Source organism: Myxocyprinus asiaticus, chromosome 8, assembly GCF_019703515.2.
Source record: "Myxocyprinus asiaticus isolate MX2 ecotype Aquarium Trade chromosome 8, UBuf_Myxa_2, whole genome shotgun sequence".
NCBI classification, from domain to species: Eukaryota; Metazoa; Chordata; class Actinopteri; order Cypriniformes; family Catostomidae; genus Myxocyprinus; species Myxocyprinus asiaticus.
The window spans coordinates 40,690,216-40,711,416 of record NC_059351.1 but is presented as its reverse complement, the minus strand read 5'-3'; the positions used below and the strand labels follow the sequence as shown (position 1 = coordinate 40,711,416).

General features: G+C 37.6%; 1 protein-coding gene across 1 annotated transcript; it reads left to right on the top strand.

The window, feature by feature from the left end:
• The first annotated feature begins 16,239 nt into the window (after positions 1 to 16,239).
• Positions 16,240 to 19,005, top strand: LOC127444573 (uncharacterized). The gene is made up of 2 exons (XM_051704022.1): positions 16,240 to 17,917; positions 18,540 to 19,005. Exons 1-2 carry the CDS (start codon positions 16,267 to 16,269, stop codon positions 18,878 to 18,880), a joined length of 1,992 nt encoding a protein of 663 aa, XP_051559982.1. The 5' UTR covers positions 16,240 to 16,266; the 3' UTR covers positions 18,881 to 19,005.
• Positions 19,006 to 21,201: the final 2,196 nt, after the last annotated feature.

The window sequence follows — 21,201 nt, the reverse complement described above, 5'->3', positions numbered from 1 at the left end:
CTTCCATGTTCAAATAATGAATTTAATATAATATCAAATTCTAAAGTACTATAAGGGGAAAAAACATATACAGTATATACAAATGCACTTATGCCCTCCACCCACACAGGAACACACACACAAGCTTAAATACTAAAGCCATGGGGCCTTGACACATTGGCAATAATGAGTATGTGGAAAAAAACATCCATATCCAATGGCATATGAAAAAAATATGACATTTAAGATTGTAAAATATCCACCGTAGCAGTGGAAAGCAAACTGAAACAATGTGATTCTGCACACCTTTTGGTGTTTGAACCCAAATAAGAATAATAAAACTTATAGGTGAACAGTTGGCTGAACTTAAATTACTTAAATTGGTAACACATTTATTTTTTTCAACTCGATACTAATAGGTCAAACAAACTTTAAAAGCTTTGAGTTTAGTCAATCCCATAATTGATATATATCCCATAATAATGTGAATATTTCACATCAGTCTAACTTATTTTTTTCTTCAAATCAACTTAGATTTACTTCCAAATTAATTATCTGCATAAACCTGAAAATGTCAACCTTATTAATATGGCTAGATTGCATTATTTTCCACTAAATGTACTTTTAAGTGTGTAAACTGTAATGAAATTACTTCATTAATCCAAAATTTATGTTAGGTTAAAACAATAGTTTCAGATATGACATTTATTTTTGTCCTGTCTTCAGATATTACAACAATTTGGTTTGTTTCTTGCAGAAAACATTCATGTTTGGGTCCACACATAACATCTGGTTTATATGTATCATTCACTGTGTATACAATATTTGCCTTTTCGTCATAAATTCTAACTTTGAATAACAATTGTTCATGTTCTGTAGCAATTTGAACAATGCTGTAAATAAAAAATTTTTTTTTTTAATAAACTCATATTTTCTATTGCATTACAAACACAATTTCCTCTTTGCAATTTAAATAATAGAACAATATCAAACAGACGCATGGTGTGTCCTTGCTTTAGAACAGCTTGGTGGTGTTTAGCGTGGTTACCCTTGCACAATCAAGGTGAATATTAAGATAATTCTGACAACCATACAATAAGACACCTTCTTACATACAACTAGACACATTCTTACAAACGGTCATACAAATACGCACATTCTGACATGTAACCCCACAAGACACATTCTTAAAAACAGCCATACAAGTAGAAAATTCTTACAGAACACAATACAACTACGCTCTTACATCCAGCTAGACCCATACTTGCATACAAACAAACAACTGCACACATTTTTATATACAATCATCATAGCAAGCTCAGACATCTTATACATTTCAAGCCGCAAGAGTAGTTTGTAGAGCAATTCGTTGGCAAACAATGAGGTTTTGGATAAGCCAGGTTGAGTACATATATCAAACCAACACTCTTAAAAAAAATAAAGGTGCCAGGAAGAACCATAGGGTGTTTTGTGCTGTGATGCCATAGAATAACTTTTTCTGGTTCCTCTAAGAACCTTTCAGTGATGTGTTCTTTAAAGAATCCATCACTAAAAGGTTCTTTGAGGAACTAAAAAAGGTTTTTCTGGCATCATGGCGAAATACCCTTTTTGGTTCTTCCTGGCACCTTTATTTTTAAGAGTAAAGAAGCAGGGCACAAGAGAAGAAACAGAAATCATTTTATTACAAACCTTCACTCCGTAGATTACAATGCCAATGTCAGCAGGTGGTTCTTGTTGTTCTTCCTACACGTTAATGAACACTGCCATGGTGAGCTGCTCCTGGTCAGTCTGAGCATAATCTGCAATGGCTATCGTAATGTATCGTACAAAAGTTTAGAAATTTACAGAGAACTGCTCAGGTTGTACAGACATAGCTTGGCTTGTTACCAACTTTATCTTTCTCTCATACTGTGGACAACCAGGGAACATGAGTGCATCCGGTATAATGTTCGTTCTTCCCTTTTGTCATTTTCCTTTTTTTTTTTTTTTTCATATGAAGTGTGCTGATAGTGAGGGAGGACCCTTAAAAGATATGGGCATACTTTTTTTTTTTTTTTTTTTTTTTTTTTTTACTTATTGAATTCAACTTTCTACATGTCACTTAATTTGAGAAATGGCAATGTATTTGTGCTCTCATTTGGTTTTGGATGCATTTTAATCCAAACTGACACAGTACATATGCTTGTTGATATACAATACCGGTCAAAGTTTTGAAACGCTTATTCTTTATTATAATTTTTTTTTCTTCACATTTTAGAATAATAGTAAAGTCATCAAAACTATGGAATAACATAAATGAAACTATGGGAATTATGTTGTGACTAACCAAAATCCAAAATAAATCAAAACTGTGTTATATTTTAGCATCTTCAAAGTAGTCACCCTTTGCCTAGAATTTGCAGACATATACTCTTGACATTTTCTCTTCTTGAGGTATCACCCTGGGATGCTTTTTAAACAGCATTGAAGGAGTTCCCATCTATGTTGGGCACTTATTGGCTGCTTTTCTTTATTATTTGGTCCAAGTCATCAATTAAAAAAAAACACATTTTTATTATTAAATTTTAGTTTTATAATTAAATAAATTAATATGTTGGCACAATTATATTTTTGTCTACAAAATTAATTTCAAACATTTAAGCATACGCCTTCAAAATATTTTTAAGATCATGAGAAACATTTCAGTCAAGTGTTTCAAAATTTTTGACCGGTAGTGTAGTCTGGAAGGTCCTCCAAGGACAGTGGTCAAGGTTTTTTTTTTTTTTACTTATTAGAATGTCTCTGCAAGTCTCCTAATATATGTGCACATTTCTACAAATTAAAACAGTAATAAAGCTTTATATGAAGGGTACATGTAATCTGGAAGGTCCACATTAATAACCATTCATTTTTTCTGCTTATTTGAACGTAACGTTTTATAGATCTTTCACTGTGCGAAAAATGGAAATGTCTTTGCACAACTTTGGACACATTATACTGCAAACTGATACAGTGCATATGCTTGCATAAATATGCAAGAAATTGGCCTTAATTCTTTCTACTTATTTAAATTCACCTTTCTGTAGGTCTCTGAAATTGAGAAAAATCGCAATGTATTTGCATTCATTACTGACTTTGGATGCATTTCACTCTAAAATGACACAGTAAATATGCTACATATTAATGGTTCAGACAGTGTGGGAGGTCCCATGCAAGAAATGGGCCTTAATTTTTTCTACTTATTTAAATTCACTTTTCTACAGGTTTCGGAATTTGAGAAAAATTGCAATATCTTCACATTTTGGTGACACTGGACACCTTTTACCAATGACACCATAATTATGCTTCATATTGAGGTTTCAGACAGTGTGGGAGGTCCCTTGCAAGAAATGGGCCTTCATTTTTTTTTTTTTTTCTCCTTTTTTTAAATCACCTTTTATACAGGTCTCTGACCTCTGAGGTTTTTGTTAACTACATCCATCTTAGTCCAAAGTGATAAAGTAAATAGGCTTTTTATTAAGGCTTTTGATAGTGTGGGAGGTCCTTTTTGAAGTAGTGTTCATCTCATCTATCTATCTAGATTTTTTTATTTGATTTCTATTTAGCCCTGCATTAAATGTTATAATGAATTTATTAGCCTAAACAAATTGACACATATTAATGGAGTTGGTAGGCCTGGTAATATATCCAAATATTAGGCTTAATATTTAGTCATAACATGTGATTCTAAAATAATTTAATGTTACATAATTATTTGCCAAAATCCAGAAGACAAATGCACAGGTAAATGAAGGGACAATTTGCACTAATTGACAAAGTAGTACACCAGGTTTTACATTCACTGATTCAAAAACTTCATTTAGGAAAACAAATGTGTGATGCATTTTATGAAATAGAAAAATGACTATACCATGTGCATTCAGTTACCAGCAAAAGAAACAAACTTTTGGCAACATTAGAGACCCTTATTATAATTCACAGTGCATGCGTTTACATACATGCATTTCTATCATTAATCTCTAAAGTTGAGCATAATCAGAAACCCCATTTTACCAAAGTCATCATTATTTAATTAAATGCTGTGATCGTCATTAACTTTCGGCGTCTCGACAAGGTTGTATATCATTTCCATGCTGTCAGTATTTCCGTATTATTGTCACGTTGAGAATACAAACTTCTGGACATATTGGCCATGGTTTCAGCATTGGATCAGACAGCTCCTGTAACGAAGCATTTAAGTTCTACTTTATAATGAGCAATATTAATTGCTGTTTTGGGAAACAGGTGTTCTCTATGTAAAATAACGAGCCGCGTTAAGATGATCATAAAAGTTTGTTGCTGCCTAATATACTGTGTGTGTGTGTGTGTGTGTGTATGTGTAATATATATATATATAAATTACACACACAGGCAGCCAAAAGTTTGGAATAATGTAAAGATTTTGCTGTTTCAGAAGGAAATTGGTACTTTAATTCACCAAAGTGGCATTCAACTGATCACAAAGTACAGTCAGGAGGACATTATTGATGTAAAAAACAGCACCATCACTATTTGAAAAGTCATTTTTGATGAAATCTAGACAGGCCCCATTTCCAGCAGCCATCACTCCAACACCTTATCCTTGAGTAATCATGCTAAATTGCTAATTTGGTACTAGAAAATCACTTGCCATTATATCAAACACTGCTGAAAGCTATTTGGTTGGTTATCCTTCATTTGTCTTTGTGTTTGTTTTTGAGTTGCCACAGTTCGCAATAGACTGGCATGTCTTAAGGTCAATATTAGGTCAAAAATGGCAAAAAAAGAAACAGCTTTCTCTAGAAACTCAGTCAATCATTGTTTTGAGGAATGAAGGCTATACAATGCTTGAAATTGCCAAAAAACTGAAGATTTCATACAAAGGTGTACACTACAGTCTTTAAAGACAAAGGACAACTGGCTCTAACAAGGACAGAAAGAGATGTACATCTGGCCTTCCACAACTAAACAAGAGGATAAGTACATCCGAGTCTCTAGTTTGAGAAATAGACGCATCACATGTCCTCAGCTGACAGCTTCATTGAATTCTACCCACTCAACACCAGTTTCATGTACAACAGTAAAGAGAAGACTCAGGGGTGCAGGCCTTATGGGAAGAATGGCAAAGAAAAAGACACTTTTGAAACAGAAAAACAAAAAGAAAAGGTTAGAGTGGGCAAAGAAACAGACACTGGACAACAGATAATTGGAAAAGAGTGTTATGGATCTTAACCCCATTGAGATTTTGTTGGATCGGCTAGACTGAGAAGTGCCCGACAAGACTAGTCGGCAGGAAGCGTGGGGTGAAATGTCACCTGAGTGTCTGGACAAACTGACAGCTAAAATGCCAAGGATCTGCAAAGCTGTCATTGCTGCACGTGGAGGATTTTTTGATAAACAGTAAAAAATTAATAGTAATTTTTCACATTATTAATGTTCTGACTATACATTGTGATCAGTTGAATGCCACTTTGGTGAATAAAAGTACCAATTTCTTTCCATAAGAGCAAAATCTGTACATTATTCCAAACTTTTGGCTGCCTGTGTATGATATGTCTCTGCTAGAAATTAATACACTGTTAGCCTAGATGAGATTATTTGAATCTTTATTATTTTTATGTCTGTCAATTACAATTCTGATTTAAAAGAAGTCCTCGACTGAAGTCCTTGGTTTCTTGGAATTATTTACTTTAGTACTGGACATTAATACACAGATATTGACGTAGTTCAGGAAATGCAAATAAATAAACAGGGCTCAGTTTTCACCATGGTATCATGTTAAATAAAAAAAATGTTCCAGCAAATCATATTAATGGAATAATTGCATCTTGCATATTAATTTAATAAACTGTGGTTACCTTAGTTTGTGTGGTCACACAAACTAAAATAGAGTGAGTGCAAAATAATCAATCCCATATCCATACCACGTTTTGAAATAATAATGTCACTTGTATTGCTATTAATATTCATGTTTAGATCAATTCTAGCCATTTCTGAAACTCCAACACACCAAAGAATATGCATTTTCCTATTTCCTGCTTTGTAGTAAACTCTACAAGAATAAATACAACCATTTTAATATTTTTATTAACATTCATTATACATTATATTCATTGTTATTATATTAATTATACATTATCTGTCAACTACTAATATGAATAGTCTATTAGAGGAACACATGGCATGTGTTTCTACAAGAAACATGTTGATTCAGTGTTACTGTGTCAAAGTTCAACATTTTTAAGCTTGTTCTCTTCAAGTCTCACATCTAGATAAAGGACTCGCATGCATGACTTGTTGGGCAAACAGAATAATATTTTGCATTTTTTGATTGCCACTCAATTTCTCTTGCTCTTGTTTTTGCATGCAGCTCATTAAATTATGGATTGCATCTCTTGAGCGCAGCTACGTGGTACAGTGCAGAGGGAACATTACCTCCACCCAGAAGACGTGTCTGAGGTTTTGCGATTGCAAAGTAGACATCACACGCATTTTACACGTTTTTTTGTTGCAATGCCGTCAGTATGCTACATTTGTGGATTTTCCAAGATAGAAACAAAGTTTATCGCTCACATGTGAATGGGTTCAAATTTCTAATCGCAAGTTTTTAATTGCAGATGTGAGCGCACTGCGCAGCTCGGGGCCTCGTTTTACAAAAGCATCGTAGAATACATCTTACGATTCATCTTAGTTTTGCCTCCTGTTTCCCAAAGCCATCATAACTTTAGTACTTGAAAATCACGTGAGCCATGCAAGAAGCAGACGTGTGAGCGACGAGCTCTGCGCACTTTGCTAATTTTGTATTATTTTCATGTTATAATCTGGTGAAATTTGATACAGCCAGTTACACATTTGATCTTTGAGGCAAAACATGGCAAAGAAATCAAAATCCTCGGGCTCTGGAGACATTAAAAGACACTTACGTGTTCAGGATGAAAGCCCCGAAAGGCTTGCAGACCGGGGACTCTGTTTGGATGGTGCGGCGGGAGAGGTGCTCTAGCGTCAGTTGTCCAACATGTCGGTGATGTTGACGAAGGTTCTTGCTGACTTGAAGGATCTCGCTGTAATACGTCGATCGATTATGGTGATGGAAATAAAATTATCTGATTTAGTTACAAGAGTGACTGATGCTGAGAGACGAATCGATTGTCTGGAATCTTCGGAGAGGGAATTAACCGCTAATCCGCCCGCGACCAAAGTTGATTTGGAACATCTCCTTGAAAAGCTTGAAGATCTTAAGAATAGAAGCCGCAGGAATAACGTTCGAATTGTTGGAATTCCTGAGCATGAGGAGGGCAGAGATATGGTGAAATTCCTAGACGAGCTTTTCCCGAATTTTTATGTCTGCTCGACATAACAGGCCGCAAGCTGGAAATCAAGCGAGCTCACAGATTTGCTGAATAAAGATCTTGTGTTGTGCCAGGCGAGGAGCAAAGGGAAGCTTTCTTGGAAGAACCATAATATTTTCTTGTTCCCGGACTTTGCGAGTTCGACGAGAGGAACGCGATCAGTTCAAGGAATGTAAGAAACTCTTACATCAGTGAAAGATCACTTTTGCTCTGATGTTTCCGGCCAAACTGAGAATAGAAACGAAGGACGGTCGCAAAGTATTTACATGTCCCAATCAGGCAATGTCTTTTTATTGAATCAATGGGTGAGTAAACCATTGGGTGTATCTCATGTGAGTGGGTCGTATTGCTGTACTTACTCTGGCTTTTGAGGAAGCTGGGCGTCATTTTGGTTTTATTTAGCTTGTTCTATTGAATAACACTCCTTTGGAACAGCTGTGGATTAATCTGTTCGTTCTTCGTACTTATTCCTCCTGCTGACTGGAGTTTGTTGAGTATTTTTACGTGTCATTGGAATGATTATGTCATTCGCTGAACTCATAACAGCCGGCTCACTGAACATTTGTTTGTTTGTCCGAGGAATCTGAACGGTTTTATATCAGCTGGAATTTGTTTTGTGGAAGATCACACCTTTGAGACAGTTCTGTGAATGAATCTACATGTTCTTTGTGTTCATTCTTCCTATTGGCTGGGGTTTATTTTACAAAGTATTTTCTGTTATGTAATTTTGCCTCACAAATTTGTCATTATTGTTTTAGCTGAAATTCAAGGGCAAAGGTTGATTTTGGTTAATATAGCGCACCTAACGCTGATGATCAGGGCTTTCTTTATAGATCTTGAAGGGATGCTGCAAACCGCTGGCACCCCTCGTGATATAATATTGGGAGGAGACTTTAATCTTTTGATGGACTCAGTCCTTGATCACAGTGAAGCAAAAGTGTGTAAACCCCCTAGAGCAACTTTGACGCTTCACAGGATGTGTAAAAATCTTGGTCTTACGGCTATTTGGAGACTTTTGAACCCATCTGGTAGGGACTATACATATTTTTCATCAGTCCATAAGATTTATTTTAAAATAGATTTTTTTTATTTTTATATATATATCCAAATCCCTTATTTCATCTGTTGTTGATTGCTCAGTTGGAAATATCTTAGTCTCAGATCATGCTCTGGTGAGTTTAGAGGTGTTGCTATATACAGAGAAAAAGAAATCATATAGTTGGCACCTTAATGTGTCCCTTTTGCAAAATCCTGATTTCCAACAAATGTTAAAGACTGAAATCAATGTTTATATGGAGACCAACTGGTCTTCAGTATCCTCTGTGGGCGTGGCTTGGGAGGCACTTAAGGCGGTTCTTAGGGGTCGGCTCATAGAGTATGCCTCATTCATTAAAAAATCCAAAGCACAAGAACTTGTGGAGTTGGAAGGAAATATTAAAAGTGCCGAGGCAGAGCTGAAGCGCCGTTTGTCAGCTGATGGCCTCAGAGAATTGACCCGATTGAAATACAGATATAATACTATTGTGTCACAGAAAGTGGAGTATTGGTTATTCAGGGCAAGACAGTCATACTTTGAGTCAGGTGACAAAGCAGGAAAACTTTTGGCTAGATACATAAAGCAGAGAGAGTCTTTTTCTACCATTCCCTCAGTGAAATCTGCTGGTGGTGAAATATTTACCTCAGCCATTGATATTAATAATGCTTTTAAAGAATTCTACTTTGATCTCTATAGTTCCACGTCTTCGTCTACTGATGAAGATATCAGAAAATTTGTGGAACCATTAGATTTTCCTAAACTGATGACTGAGCAAAAAAATTCTCTTGATTCTGAGATAACCTTGGAGGAGCTTGATGAGGTAATTAAGGCCTTGCCTACGGGTAAGGCTCCGGGGCCTGATGGCTTTTCCTCTGAGTATTTCAAATCTTATGCTACAGAATTGGCTCCACTTTTGTTAGTTTATACGGAATCATTAAAGAACGGAAAGCTTCCTCCAACCATGACGAAAGCCGGGATCAGTCTGATTCTTAAAAAGGACAAAGATCCAAGTGAGTGTAAAAGTTACCGGCCAATTTCCCTGATCCAGTTAGATGTAAAATGTTGTCCAAAATTCTGGCTAATCGATTAAGTTATGACATCACTTATACATATAGATCAGGTGGGGTTGATTCGAGGCCGTAGCTCTTCTGATAACATCAGGCGTCTCATCAATATCATGTGGTCAGTAGCGAATGATCAATCTCCGGTCGCTGCCATCTCATTTGACGCCGAAAAGGCGTTTGATATGGTAGGATTGGATTATCTTTTTAAGATTTTGGAAATGTATGGGTTCGGAGTACATTTATTGGTTGGATTAAGTTACTTTATAGACACCCTGTAGCAGTGGTACAAACAAACGGGTTAATTTCAGATTATTTTACTCTGGATAGGGGCACTCGGCAGGGTTTATTATTCTGTCTTGCCCTGGAACCATTAGCAGTCGCGATAAGAAAAGAGGATGATTTTCCAGGGGTGATTGCGGGAGGTGTGGCGCATAAGCTTCTGCTTTACGCAGATGATATTTTATTCGTCTCCAACCCTACTAGATCTATGCCTTGCCTCCACAGAATTATTAACTCCTTTTCCAAATTCTCTGGATACAATGTCAATTGGTCTAAATCTGAAGCTTTGGCTTTGACAGCGTACTGTCCAGTAACAGCCTTCCAGCCGGGTGCCTTCCAGTGGCCCAAACAGGGAATTAAGTATTTGGGAATTTTATTCCCAGCAAATTTGTCTGAGATAATTTTGATCCCTTAATAAAAAGGTTTTCGAATGATGTGGACAGGTGGGCTTCATTACACTTATCGATGATTGGGAAGGTTAATGTTATTAAAATGAATTGTATTCCAGAATTCAACTACCTGCTACAGTCTCTCCCTGTAGATGTCCCCCTCTCTTATTTCAAGCAATTTGATAGCATAGCGAAGTCCTTCATTTTGAATGGTAAGCGTCCCAGGTTAAATTTCAATAAGTTACATAGGCCGATTGACAAAGGTGAGTTAGGCCTTCCCAAGATTTTGTTTTATTATTATGCATTCGGTCTTAGACATTTGGCTCATTGGTCGCTTCCACCTGAGAGAGCTCCTCCCTGGTTTTGTATTGAAAAGAAAGTTCTTGCCCCTATCTCACCACTGCAAAGCCTTTCGATTAAACTAGCCGGTGAGGTTAAGTCGCACCCCGTTATTTTGCATTTGCGCTCTATGGACAAAAGTGTCCAGTGTGTTTTAATTCTGATATTTATTTAAACGTAGCCTCGAGCTTATGGCTGAACCCTAAACTGTGTATTAATAAGTCCCCTTTCTGCTGGTCAGATTGGATTGTGAGGGGGGTTAATACACTTGGAGTAGAGTATTGAGATCTTTTGAAAATTTGATTCAACATTTTGGGATTCCCAGATCTCAATTTTTTAAGTATTTACAGCTGCGCCACCTGCTCTGCACTGTTTTTGGGAGTAGCACGCAACCTCTAGAGCGGCAGATACTCTGGGAGTGGTGATTGCTGCTTTGGGGAAGGGTCATGAGGCATCAGTGTATTACTCCCTGCTAATTCAGAGTCTGGGGGACGGAGCTTTAAATTCAAAAGATTTAAATTTGTTATTGGAGGAGGGATTGTGGGCTAGGATTCTAAAAAACAAAGTCTGCATCTAGAGATGCAAGGGTTCGCCTTATGCAATTTAAGATTTTACATAGATTTTATTGGACCCCCTCTAGATTGTACAGGCTTGGTCTTAAGGACACACCCATCTGCTGGCGATGCCATTCTGAAGATGGAGACACCACCCATGTTTTTTGGGGGTGTCGTAAGATCCAAGAAATTTGTCTGAAGGTGCAAAGTTTTGTGTGTGATGTGTTGGGCACTCAGGTCTCGTTCTGCCACAGACTCTGTATTTTGGGAGATGGGGAGGTCATGGATTTAGAGGATAAGTACATGAAGGACTGTGTTTTGACCAGTGTGATTGGTAGGCAGGTTATTTTGAAGAGTTGGAAGTCAGATGGAGCACCCTCGTTCCCGGAGTGGTGCGCGGAGATGGGGAGGGTGGCTGCCTTCGAGGAGGGGTCAAGCATAAGGATGGGAGTAAGGGATTCTTATAATAAGAAATGGGGCATTTACTTAGCATTTTTGGGGGAATCTCGAAGAGAGGCGTTGGAGGGAGTAATTTAGAGTAGTTTTTATTATTATTATTATTATTATTATTATTATTATAATTATACTTGTATTTTTTTTTTTTTTGTGTGTGTGTGTCTATTCTATTGACCACAGGGGTGTTCGTGGGGGGGGGGGGGGTCAGGGTGGGGTGGGAGTTTGGTAGGGGGAGGGGATATAGTGGTGGTTTAATGTTTAAAGTGATTGATTCAATGTTTTTTTTTTTTTTTAATTTATGAATCGATACAAATGTTAATAAAAATAAATAAATTTAAAAAATGCTCGTAGATTTACGAGTGCTCTGGATTTATCCTACAGAGCTAAGAGCATTTTAATAGACACGGGCTGGGTTTCCCGATAACGTTGCAACTTAAGTTTTAAGGATCATCTTAACTGATGTTGCTTGTTATTATACGATAGAGTAACTCCTGTTTCCCAAACCAGCACGTAGAATGCTCGTTATAAAGTTGAACTAAAGTGCTTCGTTACGGGAGCTGTCCAGTCCAAAGGTGCTGATCACTTTGGCCAGTATGTCCAGGTGTTTGTCTTCTGAAAATGAAAGTAAGGTGGAAATACTGACAAACATGCAGTTGTTTAACCTTGAGGCGCAAACATTTATTACCTAACTATTACAGAATTTTATTAAAGAACTTGGGCATCATTATGCATCATGCAGTTTGTTACTGCCTTGTAAAAAGACTATAGGTGAGCCGATTTGAACCAGCCATTAGAGGAAGGAAGAGGATGAAGAGAGGGAATCTCTCATTACACACACTCGCTCTAATCTCCTCTAACCATATTTTAAGGCATATTTATTAAATTTTTAAACTGAGTGGTCATTACTCACGTCTTAAATAATCTGTTAAATAAGAACATGTAATCTTTTGCCATTACAATTATGCCCATCAATGAAGGCAAATATAACATTATACTGTATTAAGTGTCATGTAAATTTAGACCTGTCACGTTGCACGCACAGACTGCGGAGACTGCCTGTTGATTTCATAGCAATTTTTTAACACTTTTTTTTTATCCTCTGAAATAGATTACAATGGCTTTCCAATTATCAAAATATATTAATACAATTTATTAAATGTCCCATTGTCTTTGATAAACTGTGAAAGATGCTGGAAAGATATGTTTAAGTTGCACTTCATGGACTTAAGAGCAGTTCAAGAGCGTTAATTTACGAATGTTTTTACGAACTACTTAGATAAAGATGCTTTTGGGAAATGTGCCTTAGAGATTAAGTACTACACTACTAATGTCCTACTTGGTGCTTTGGGATACCCAGCCAAGTTAGTAATGATAATGCATAAAATAGATTAAATCAGAGAGAGCAGAAAAATGCAATGACTTTTCTCATCGTGTCCTCTCCCTTTCTGACACCCAAGTACGCTCCCGCCCACACCACGCGTTGGGCAGCACCACATTTCTGTCACCGTAATCACCTCTAGGAGTAAAGAGCAGACCTCTCGATTGGTGAATGTCCCTAAAGCGCAGGTTCCACGCGTCTCCTTGTTTAGCTCTCCACAATAACAAGGTGAGTTATATTCTATTAATATCATTGGCAGGATACGGCCTCCACTGTGTTCATTAATCCTGGAAGCTTTCATCTCGACCCACAGAGCAATTTGTGAAAACTAAACATTACAAATGCACATAAATGCACACCTGATGAACGAAGCATTGATTGTGTAAAAGAAATACACAATCGTTCTGCACAAAACTATTGCAAAACAATTTTTTGGAATTTAATTATGTAGTTAATTAGGATGATTATATCTTTAAACATTTCCAGGGAGGTAAATTACAAATGTTTATAAAGTTATGCACAGATATAATGATGTTACTATGACGAGCTGGTCCACCCAATCAAATCTGCTAGAAGATAAACTAATAGTTTGCAAATAAAAATAAACTGCATATTTTCGCACGCAAAAAAGCTTGCATAATAATCATATTCCTGTTAGAAAATGTAGTTAGACAATTGTAAAAAGATAATTTATATGGTTTTGGTGAATTGAAATGGGTCGTGTTGCGCTTCTTACCCAGGGTTTTAATTGCTGACAATGCTTGAAATTCTGCTGAAAATGCTTGATGTTTATTTAGAGCATCAAAATCAATGAAAACAAGAAGTTGGCCAGAATGTGTGCAAAAGTTAATAAAAGTAAAAACATCAGGGAAAATAAGAACCACAGAAATGTATAATGTATAATTATTTATAAATGACATATTTTAAATAGAGCCTATTAACACAGCACCTAGAAATATATATTATATTTGTCTTATATAAGTCTCCGTGTTGTTAGCCTGTCACGTTCATTTGGAGCGTGCCACACACATGCAGCTGATCAGATCGGGAGCTACATTAAGACAAGCACTATGAATTCTTATATAGCCTTTGGTGGATTTATAATGTATCTAACTATAGCATTTGCAATATTTTTTTGCAAAATCTCTCTCAATTTAAAAATAAAATAGTGTCAAAATGCAAATTCTAATTAATCGGAAAAATCTGAAAAACTGCCCAGCCCTAATTGCCTCATGAAATATAAACAGAATATGGGAAATGGCATGTTGTAACTTACAGCAGATAACTAAAACCAGCCCCAAAGCAGTGTAACAAGGTGCAGAGATGTTGAAAATCCTAACAGAGCGACATGAGCCTGGCACTCAATGACACGCACTGTCGCTTGAAGCTCCCCGAGTCCCTGCCTGAAGGAAAGAAGCTGCAGGCTGTCAGAGATTCTCAACTGGAAGCAAATACACGTAACCCATGAACAGCGATAATTTCATTATAGGCACCATCATAATATTTTGATTTTCCCGGTTATCGGCCAGTAATATATCAGTTGCCGATATATCGTGCATTCCTAATTTTTACTGTAAATCACCACTTTCACTTCCACATTTTTCTTTTGTTTTTTTGGTGATTCACATTCTTCGTGCATATCACCACCTACTGGTCAGGCTGGTCAAAGGTCAAGATTTATAGTGAAAAAGGACTTAAATATTGATTTGTTTCTCACCCACACCTATCATATCACTTCTAAAGATATAGATGTAACCACTGGAGTCTTATGGATTACCTTGGAGATTCAAATTTCTAGCCACCATTAATTTGCATTGTATGGACCAACAGAGCTGAGATATTCTTCTAAAGATCTTTGTGTTCATGAGGGTGAGTAAATATTGAGAGAATTTTCATTTTTGGGTGAACTATCCCTTTAAGACTAAACGGGAGGCACGACTTCCCATAAAATGTCATAATGCGGCCATAAGTTTAGTAAATGTACAAGTAATTTATATAAATTACATAATGAAATATATGTGCATTTCAATATTTTGGTGAATAAAAGTGTCAAATATCACATCACTATCGTGCTGTACATTCAAGTAACGCAGTCCGCTTTTTTTCTATATTAATATGTCCTTAGAAAACACTGAACGCACATCCCAAAGAGTACAATTGAAGCCATGCTGATTGCCTATTGGACATTGGGCTTTCAATCTATGTATTTTTGTCCTGCCTGGAAGCCCAGTTTCTCTATATGATGATTGGACGATCTGCCAAATGGACAGAACTTTGCAACAAAAGGCCAATAATTAAAATGCTGACCTGATTGGCAACATATGAAATGTAAAATCACTGTTGCGAGTACACAGTGTTCAGTGGCTGCTCGAAGAAACATGCTCCATTATTTACAGTCTAACTCAGCACATTTATTACAGCTTTCATAATTGGATATTTATAATGCCTGTTGAGTTTTTTTATTATTGTAAAAACAGATTTGAGCTAGGCTAATTTCATTAAGAAATGTCACTGAGCCATAGTTTGAGCAGCTTTCCAGAGGAACATTGCAGACACCAAAAAACAATAGTATGTGCTACCTCACTCTTGAAAGGCACCAGCTGCCACTGCTTGCATTATAGCAGTGAATTTTGCTGGGCCAAGCACCACTCAAATTTTCTTCAGAATGTTAACATGTTAAAATCTTCTCCTGGTACTCTTCAGTATTTTTCTGAAATATCTTTGTACTTTGCTCAGTACCACATTCTGCTCCAAACTTAATATCACTCTGCACTTGCTTAACACAAACAAATTGTGATGGGCCTATCTTGGACTTAAACCCTAACTACACTTATTGCTTTTCAGAGATTGACCACTCAGGCTATCAAAATCAGTCAGGATCTAGTACAGTTCATGCTCATTCACCTGGACAGGAACTTCATGCTTCAACTTCCATGGCAACTGTGACAAGAGACAGTGCCCCTTCACTAGTTGAAGACCTATTTTTAACCTCAAATGCCACAATTGTCCCAGACTGCCCCTTCCCTTCAGCTGGTGAAATGTCAGGCCTAGTTATGACTGCCATACCTGATGACAGGCTAGATTTCAAACTTCAAAAATGCCTTTCCCCCCTTGAATCAGAAAAGGCAGACAGTGATGTTCCTTCACAAGATCCTTCAAGGCCATCTCAAGATGAGGTATCTGAGACACACAAGCAGTATCCAGAAACACAAACCGTTCACCAGTGGCTTTCTGCATCATCATTAAAATTGGACTTCCGTCTGAAATCAGTGATTGATTCCTCTCTCCCATGTCCATTGTTTGACTTTGGTTCCCAAAATCAACCATGCCTGGACCTTGTAGAAATGCAGGAGTTGAAGACTTCAAACCATGATTTAATAACTGGAAGTGGCTCAAACATGGTTCAAGCTGATGACAGAGATGCCACTGAGCACCCTAAGCAGAGAATGACCAGACAACGGAGTCTTGCAGCTCAAATGCCAAAAGGTAAAGGGGACACCAATTATCAAAACTCAGAAAATGTGTCTCGGGTTCGACTAAGGGTATCCAGGACTAAGTGTGATGATATTTTTGAAGAGACCCTCAATGGAAATGTTAATTTGTCAACCTCTAACTCATGTGGAGTTAGTACCCAAAAGACCACTACTCATGCAAACAGAAAAACAGTTGCTGGTGTGAAGAGAAGGCAAGAAAATGGTTTACCTCTCATTAATAAAAAGCCTCTGTTGGACAACACAACTGAACAAAATAAACATGAAAATTATTTACCTAAAGCACAGTTCACTATAGGTACTGTAAAATGCGGGCATGGCAGACCTCCTAAATCAAAAAAACTCACTGCAGCTCTCCAGCAAAAATGTAACAATGCAAAGAAATCGGGTGGACCATCTAATGGTTTCAGCATGGCCACTTATTCAGGCCAAAATGATTGTGAAGTGGAGAAAACTAAGACAGGCAATGAGTTTGAACAGGACGACAAACAAAAACCAAATCAGGAGATAGAATCAACAGTAATGGGGGAAGCAGATGTTAACAACAATGTTACACAGACAAAGCATAATGCTGACTTTAAATATGCCAGCCATGCAAAGGGACCAAGTATCCTCAATCAAATTTTCCATCAGACTTGGCCTAGAGTTGAAAGTACGGTCTGTGGGAGTTCTTTGTTGATTGGTCAGCAACTAACATCAAGCTTTCAAGAAACATCTTTCACCCCTCAGAGATTCCAAGGACTTTTAGGAAAAAGTGAAGATGGAAGTAGCAAATTAGTGGTGGACAGTGAACAGAACAATGAGGGTATTTGTGGTGTAGAGGAGTCTGGTAATCACGAAAGGTTACAGTTGTCACATATGGAACATTCAGTTAAAGGAGGAGATGGATTTGCCAATGAAGAGAACTCTGGTAGAGCAGCCAACTTTTTCCAGAATTGTCATGAGAAGAGTTGTGATTTACAAAAGGTGATGAGAGAAGACATTCAAGACCAATCCTCTGAAATTTCTGTCCATGCTTTATCATCTGAGGACAAGAAGAAGGATATTATGATGGCAGTTGATGATCTAGATCATACCATGTCTCCAGCGAAGACAGACCGTGTGGTTATCGCCAATACACCAACAGTGCTGGAGGAAACAGACATGAAAAATACTGTGCAAAAGATGCACACCAGGTTCTGTATGAATTCTGATGGTATACAAGCAAAATATCTGCGAGATGAACACAATTCAGAAGCTACTTTTTCTAATGAGCATTTATTTGGGGTGACCACAGGGGACAACAAAGATTTTCAGCCAGTACGCTGTGGTAACTGGGTGGTTGGTTGTCTTGAGAATGAGGAAAAGGAGGATATAGGCAGGTGCAAAGTGGTTCAGACAATGGAAGACACTCTAGAGGATGAAGAAACTGAAGTTCAGGGGGCAAGCGATAAAGTCATAGAGGAAAATACTCTGCTCGCTTCAGATGGTGGCTGTTGTGAAACCACCAATGGGGGGGCTGATGATGATATTGATGTGGAAGAGGACCAAAACAGTGTTGAGGTGGTTAATGGACGGGCCCCTCTGGAGGAAGAGTCTAGGATTGCAGATGATTCATCAAATACAGGTAAAACTTTAACTAATTTTAATACATTTTTGCAGTTGCTGCATCTGAATTCGCATACTCTTAGTATACTCTTAGAGTGTGTACTGATTTTGATGAAGAACGTACTTCCCTGCTGTTCTTTAGGTATGCAGGTGAGTTGTATGAATACATTACCTGACATCATCTGGGAACGTGGGCATTGACCCGTGACCCAAAGATTTGAAATGGTAACAACAACGGCGAAAATAATTGACTCTGGCTTAGTAAACAAATACAGTTTAACCACAAGGAACAACTTTCTTGGTATAAATAGCACTTACAGTTGGAAAAAAAGCTGCCCGACTCATGGTTCTCTGTCGTGTTTGCAATGTTCAGCATTTTGAATGTGCAGTCTACTTAGATCCGGTGGCGTTATGGGATAGTAAAGGGTCCAATGGATGCGCACTTCAGAATCTCGCCGGATGTAGTAGGTCATCCGGGTATTTCTCGCCTACTGTTTGGACACCCTACTCCATTGGAATACTGCTTTGGCATACTATAAGTAGGGAAGTATGCATATTCGGATGCAGCTTATTTGTTAATAATGCAGTTTGCCTACATTCTTTAATTTTGTGATCCAGTGATACCTGTTTTGTCCTTATAGCTCTGACACAGAGAGAGACACAAGTAATAATATGCAGAGATGATCCTTCTGTCCAAATTGATGAGGTAACCAATCGGTCATACTCTCACAGCCCCAACGTGTATAGTGAGGATGTCTCAGTAGTGTTGTCCACCACAGCAAACTCTTCATCAGAAGATGACTGCAACTCAGGAGAAGAGATTGTAGTAGATGTTCTAGGGGATTCTGCAGAAGCTCCATCATGGCCTTTGGCAGCTACACAGATCATCAGCCTGCCTGTTGATGGTCTGCAGGACCAAGAGAATGAGATGGAAGGGACTGAAGAAGAGGAGGTAGATGTCACTGGAGAAGAAACTGAATGAGATTTCTTTTCAAGTTGGGAGTGCATCTTTAACGCTTTAAAGTTTGCAAATGTTTGAGCTAAGCTCTTTGAGGTTTAGGAATTGTTTTTGTCTATTTGACATTACTTTTGAATTATCAATTTAATTTTTGCCTGTCTCATACTTCATGTATAAAGTTATATATAAAAAAATTGTAAATAAAATACGTTCATATACAAGTTCATAAACGTCTCTTTTAGATGTGATCTTATTTGATTTAATTGGACAATGTAATTTAATGTAAAATAAATAAAACTTAGCAACAAAGATTGCGTATAGATTTGAAGAACACTGAAGCAAATTTATTACCCAAACGCACATCAGCATGCTCCAGAGATCGGATAACCGGAGCTCTTAGTGCAGAGTGGGACAATTGCGTGACTTAAGACTTCACTCAATCGCTGCGTTTGAAAGCAGGAAAATAATGCCTTCAAAGGCTGTATACGGAGGTAGCATGGAATTAAGGTGCCTTTCAAACTGTTCTGAGACCAGTTTGCTTAAGAGTTCCATTCATTCAAAATCAGTTAAGCCATTTACTGATCAGGCAACAAGTTAGCTGCCACCCCATATATTTTACAGACAATCAAATACTTTTAAAGTGCTGTGGAAGAAGTCAAACCTCTCAAACTGCTAGACAGCCCCAACATTTTAAACACTGATGACGTTAAAAGGAGAGAACACCATGCATGCATCAACAGCAATTCCGAGGCTTTTTAAAATACATCATCCCCTTACTAAAAATGATTGTGTATATTCTGTAGTAATACAGTGACAGAAAAGTTTTCATATTAAATATACTAGGGGGAATCAGATTTTTTTTTTAATATTTTCTGTAGATGTGTTTAGGCTGTTAGATTTTTCATAAATATAATAGTTTATTGTTTAGAAAGACAAGCTAAATTGACCTAACCAAGGCAACGAGGAACCATCCATTTTGGTTATGGCCCTATTATTATAATAGCTAGTTTAACAGTGGAAGAGGATAGCAGGCTAAACGTAGGATAGCGTAGGGGTGTAAGTAACTCCAGTGTCTGGGCCAAATTCCCCCATAACATTCTGAAGTAAAAAATGCAAAAGGTTCTACATGTCCAGTGTAAACATAAAATACTATTAAGAAATTTTTAATTCGTAATTAATTGCAATTATGACACCATCCAACTTTGAGCTTGTGTTTGACAGTGTACCTGCCACCACCAAGGATGATTTTTGGCCCCAGGAAAAACCCTGGTTGTGCCACAGTGTATGGTGTTTTGAAATTGTGAATGCCAGGTTAATTGGCGTAAATGAGCATGCACAACAGCCCCCATAAAAAAATAACAAATTTGCATTGTAGGCTTTGACTAGGTCTTGTTGTGTTAGAAATTTTTAAAAAAATTAACCGAGCTTAAAAGAGAAAAAAGTTTTACTTCTAAATAAATTAGTAATATTGAAACGTATACAAAATCTTGACCACTCATGTGAGAGGAAGAGTTCAGTCATATCAGTAACCTTATAGAAGCTGTTTTATTCTACATGGCACAGGGGTGCCTCAAAGGGGATGCCAGGGGTGCCTCATAGGGGATGCCATGTTAGCATCACATGACCAGCTGAATTCTACATGCTTAAAGGAATATTCAAGGTTTAATAACTTTTTTTAAATTTGTTTTTTTAATCCCCTTTTCTCCCAAGATGGAATGCCCAATTCCCACTACTTACTAGGTCCTCGTGGTGGCACGGTTACTCACCTCAGTCCAGGTGGTGGAGGACAAGTCTCGGTTGTCTCCACCTCTGTCAATCCACGCATCTTATCACGTGGCTCGCTGCGCACGACACTGCGGAGACTCGAAGCATGTGGAGGCTAATGCTACTCTCCGCGATCCACGCACAACTTGCCACGCACCCCACTGAGAACGAGAACCACTAATCGCAACCATGAGGAGGTTACCCCATGTGACTACCCTCCCTAGCAACTGGGCCAATTTTGGTTGCTTAGGAGACCTGGCTGAAGTCACTCGGCACACCCTGGATTTGTGACTCCAGGGGTGGTAGTCAGCATCAATACTCGCTGAGCTACCCAGGCCCCCTCAGTTTAATAAAATGTAAAGGAATATTCCGGGTTCAATACAAGTTAAGCTCAATCAACAGCATTTGTGGCAGAATGTTGATTACCAGATAAATTAATTTTGACATCCATCCCTTTCTTAAAAAAACTACAACAAAAAAATTATTTTTAAAATTGTCTTAACTTTACACAGAAAATGTAAGTGATTTTATCAAACTAAAATCATGTTTTCACAGATTATGTACTGTGGCTATACTTATAA

Coding starts and splice junctions, on each gene's coding strand:
- LOC127444573 (XM_051704022.1), top strand. CDS start 16,267: ATGACCAGACAACGGAGTCTTGCAGCTCAAATGCCAAAAGGTAAAGGG. Junction 17,918..18,539: donor AGATGATTCATCAAATACAG/GTAAAACTTTAA, acceptor TTGTCCTTATAG/CTCTGACACAGAGAGAGACA.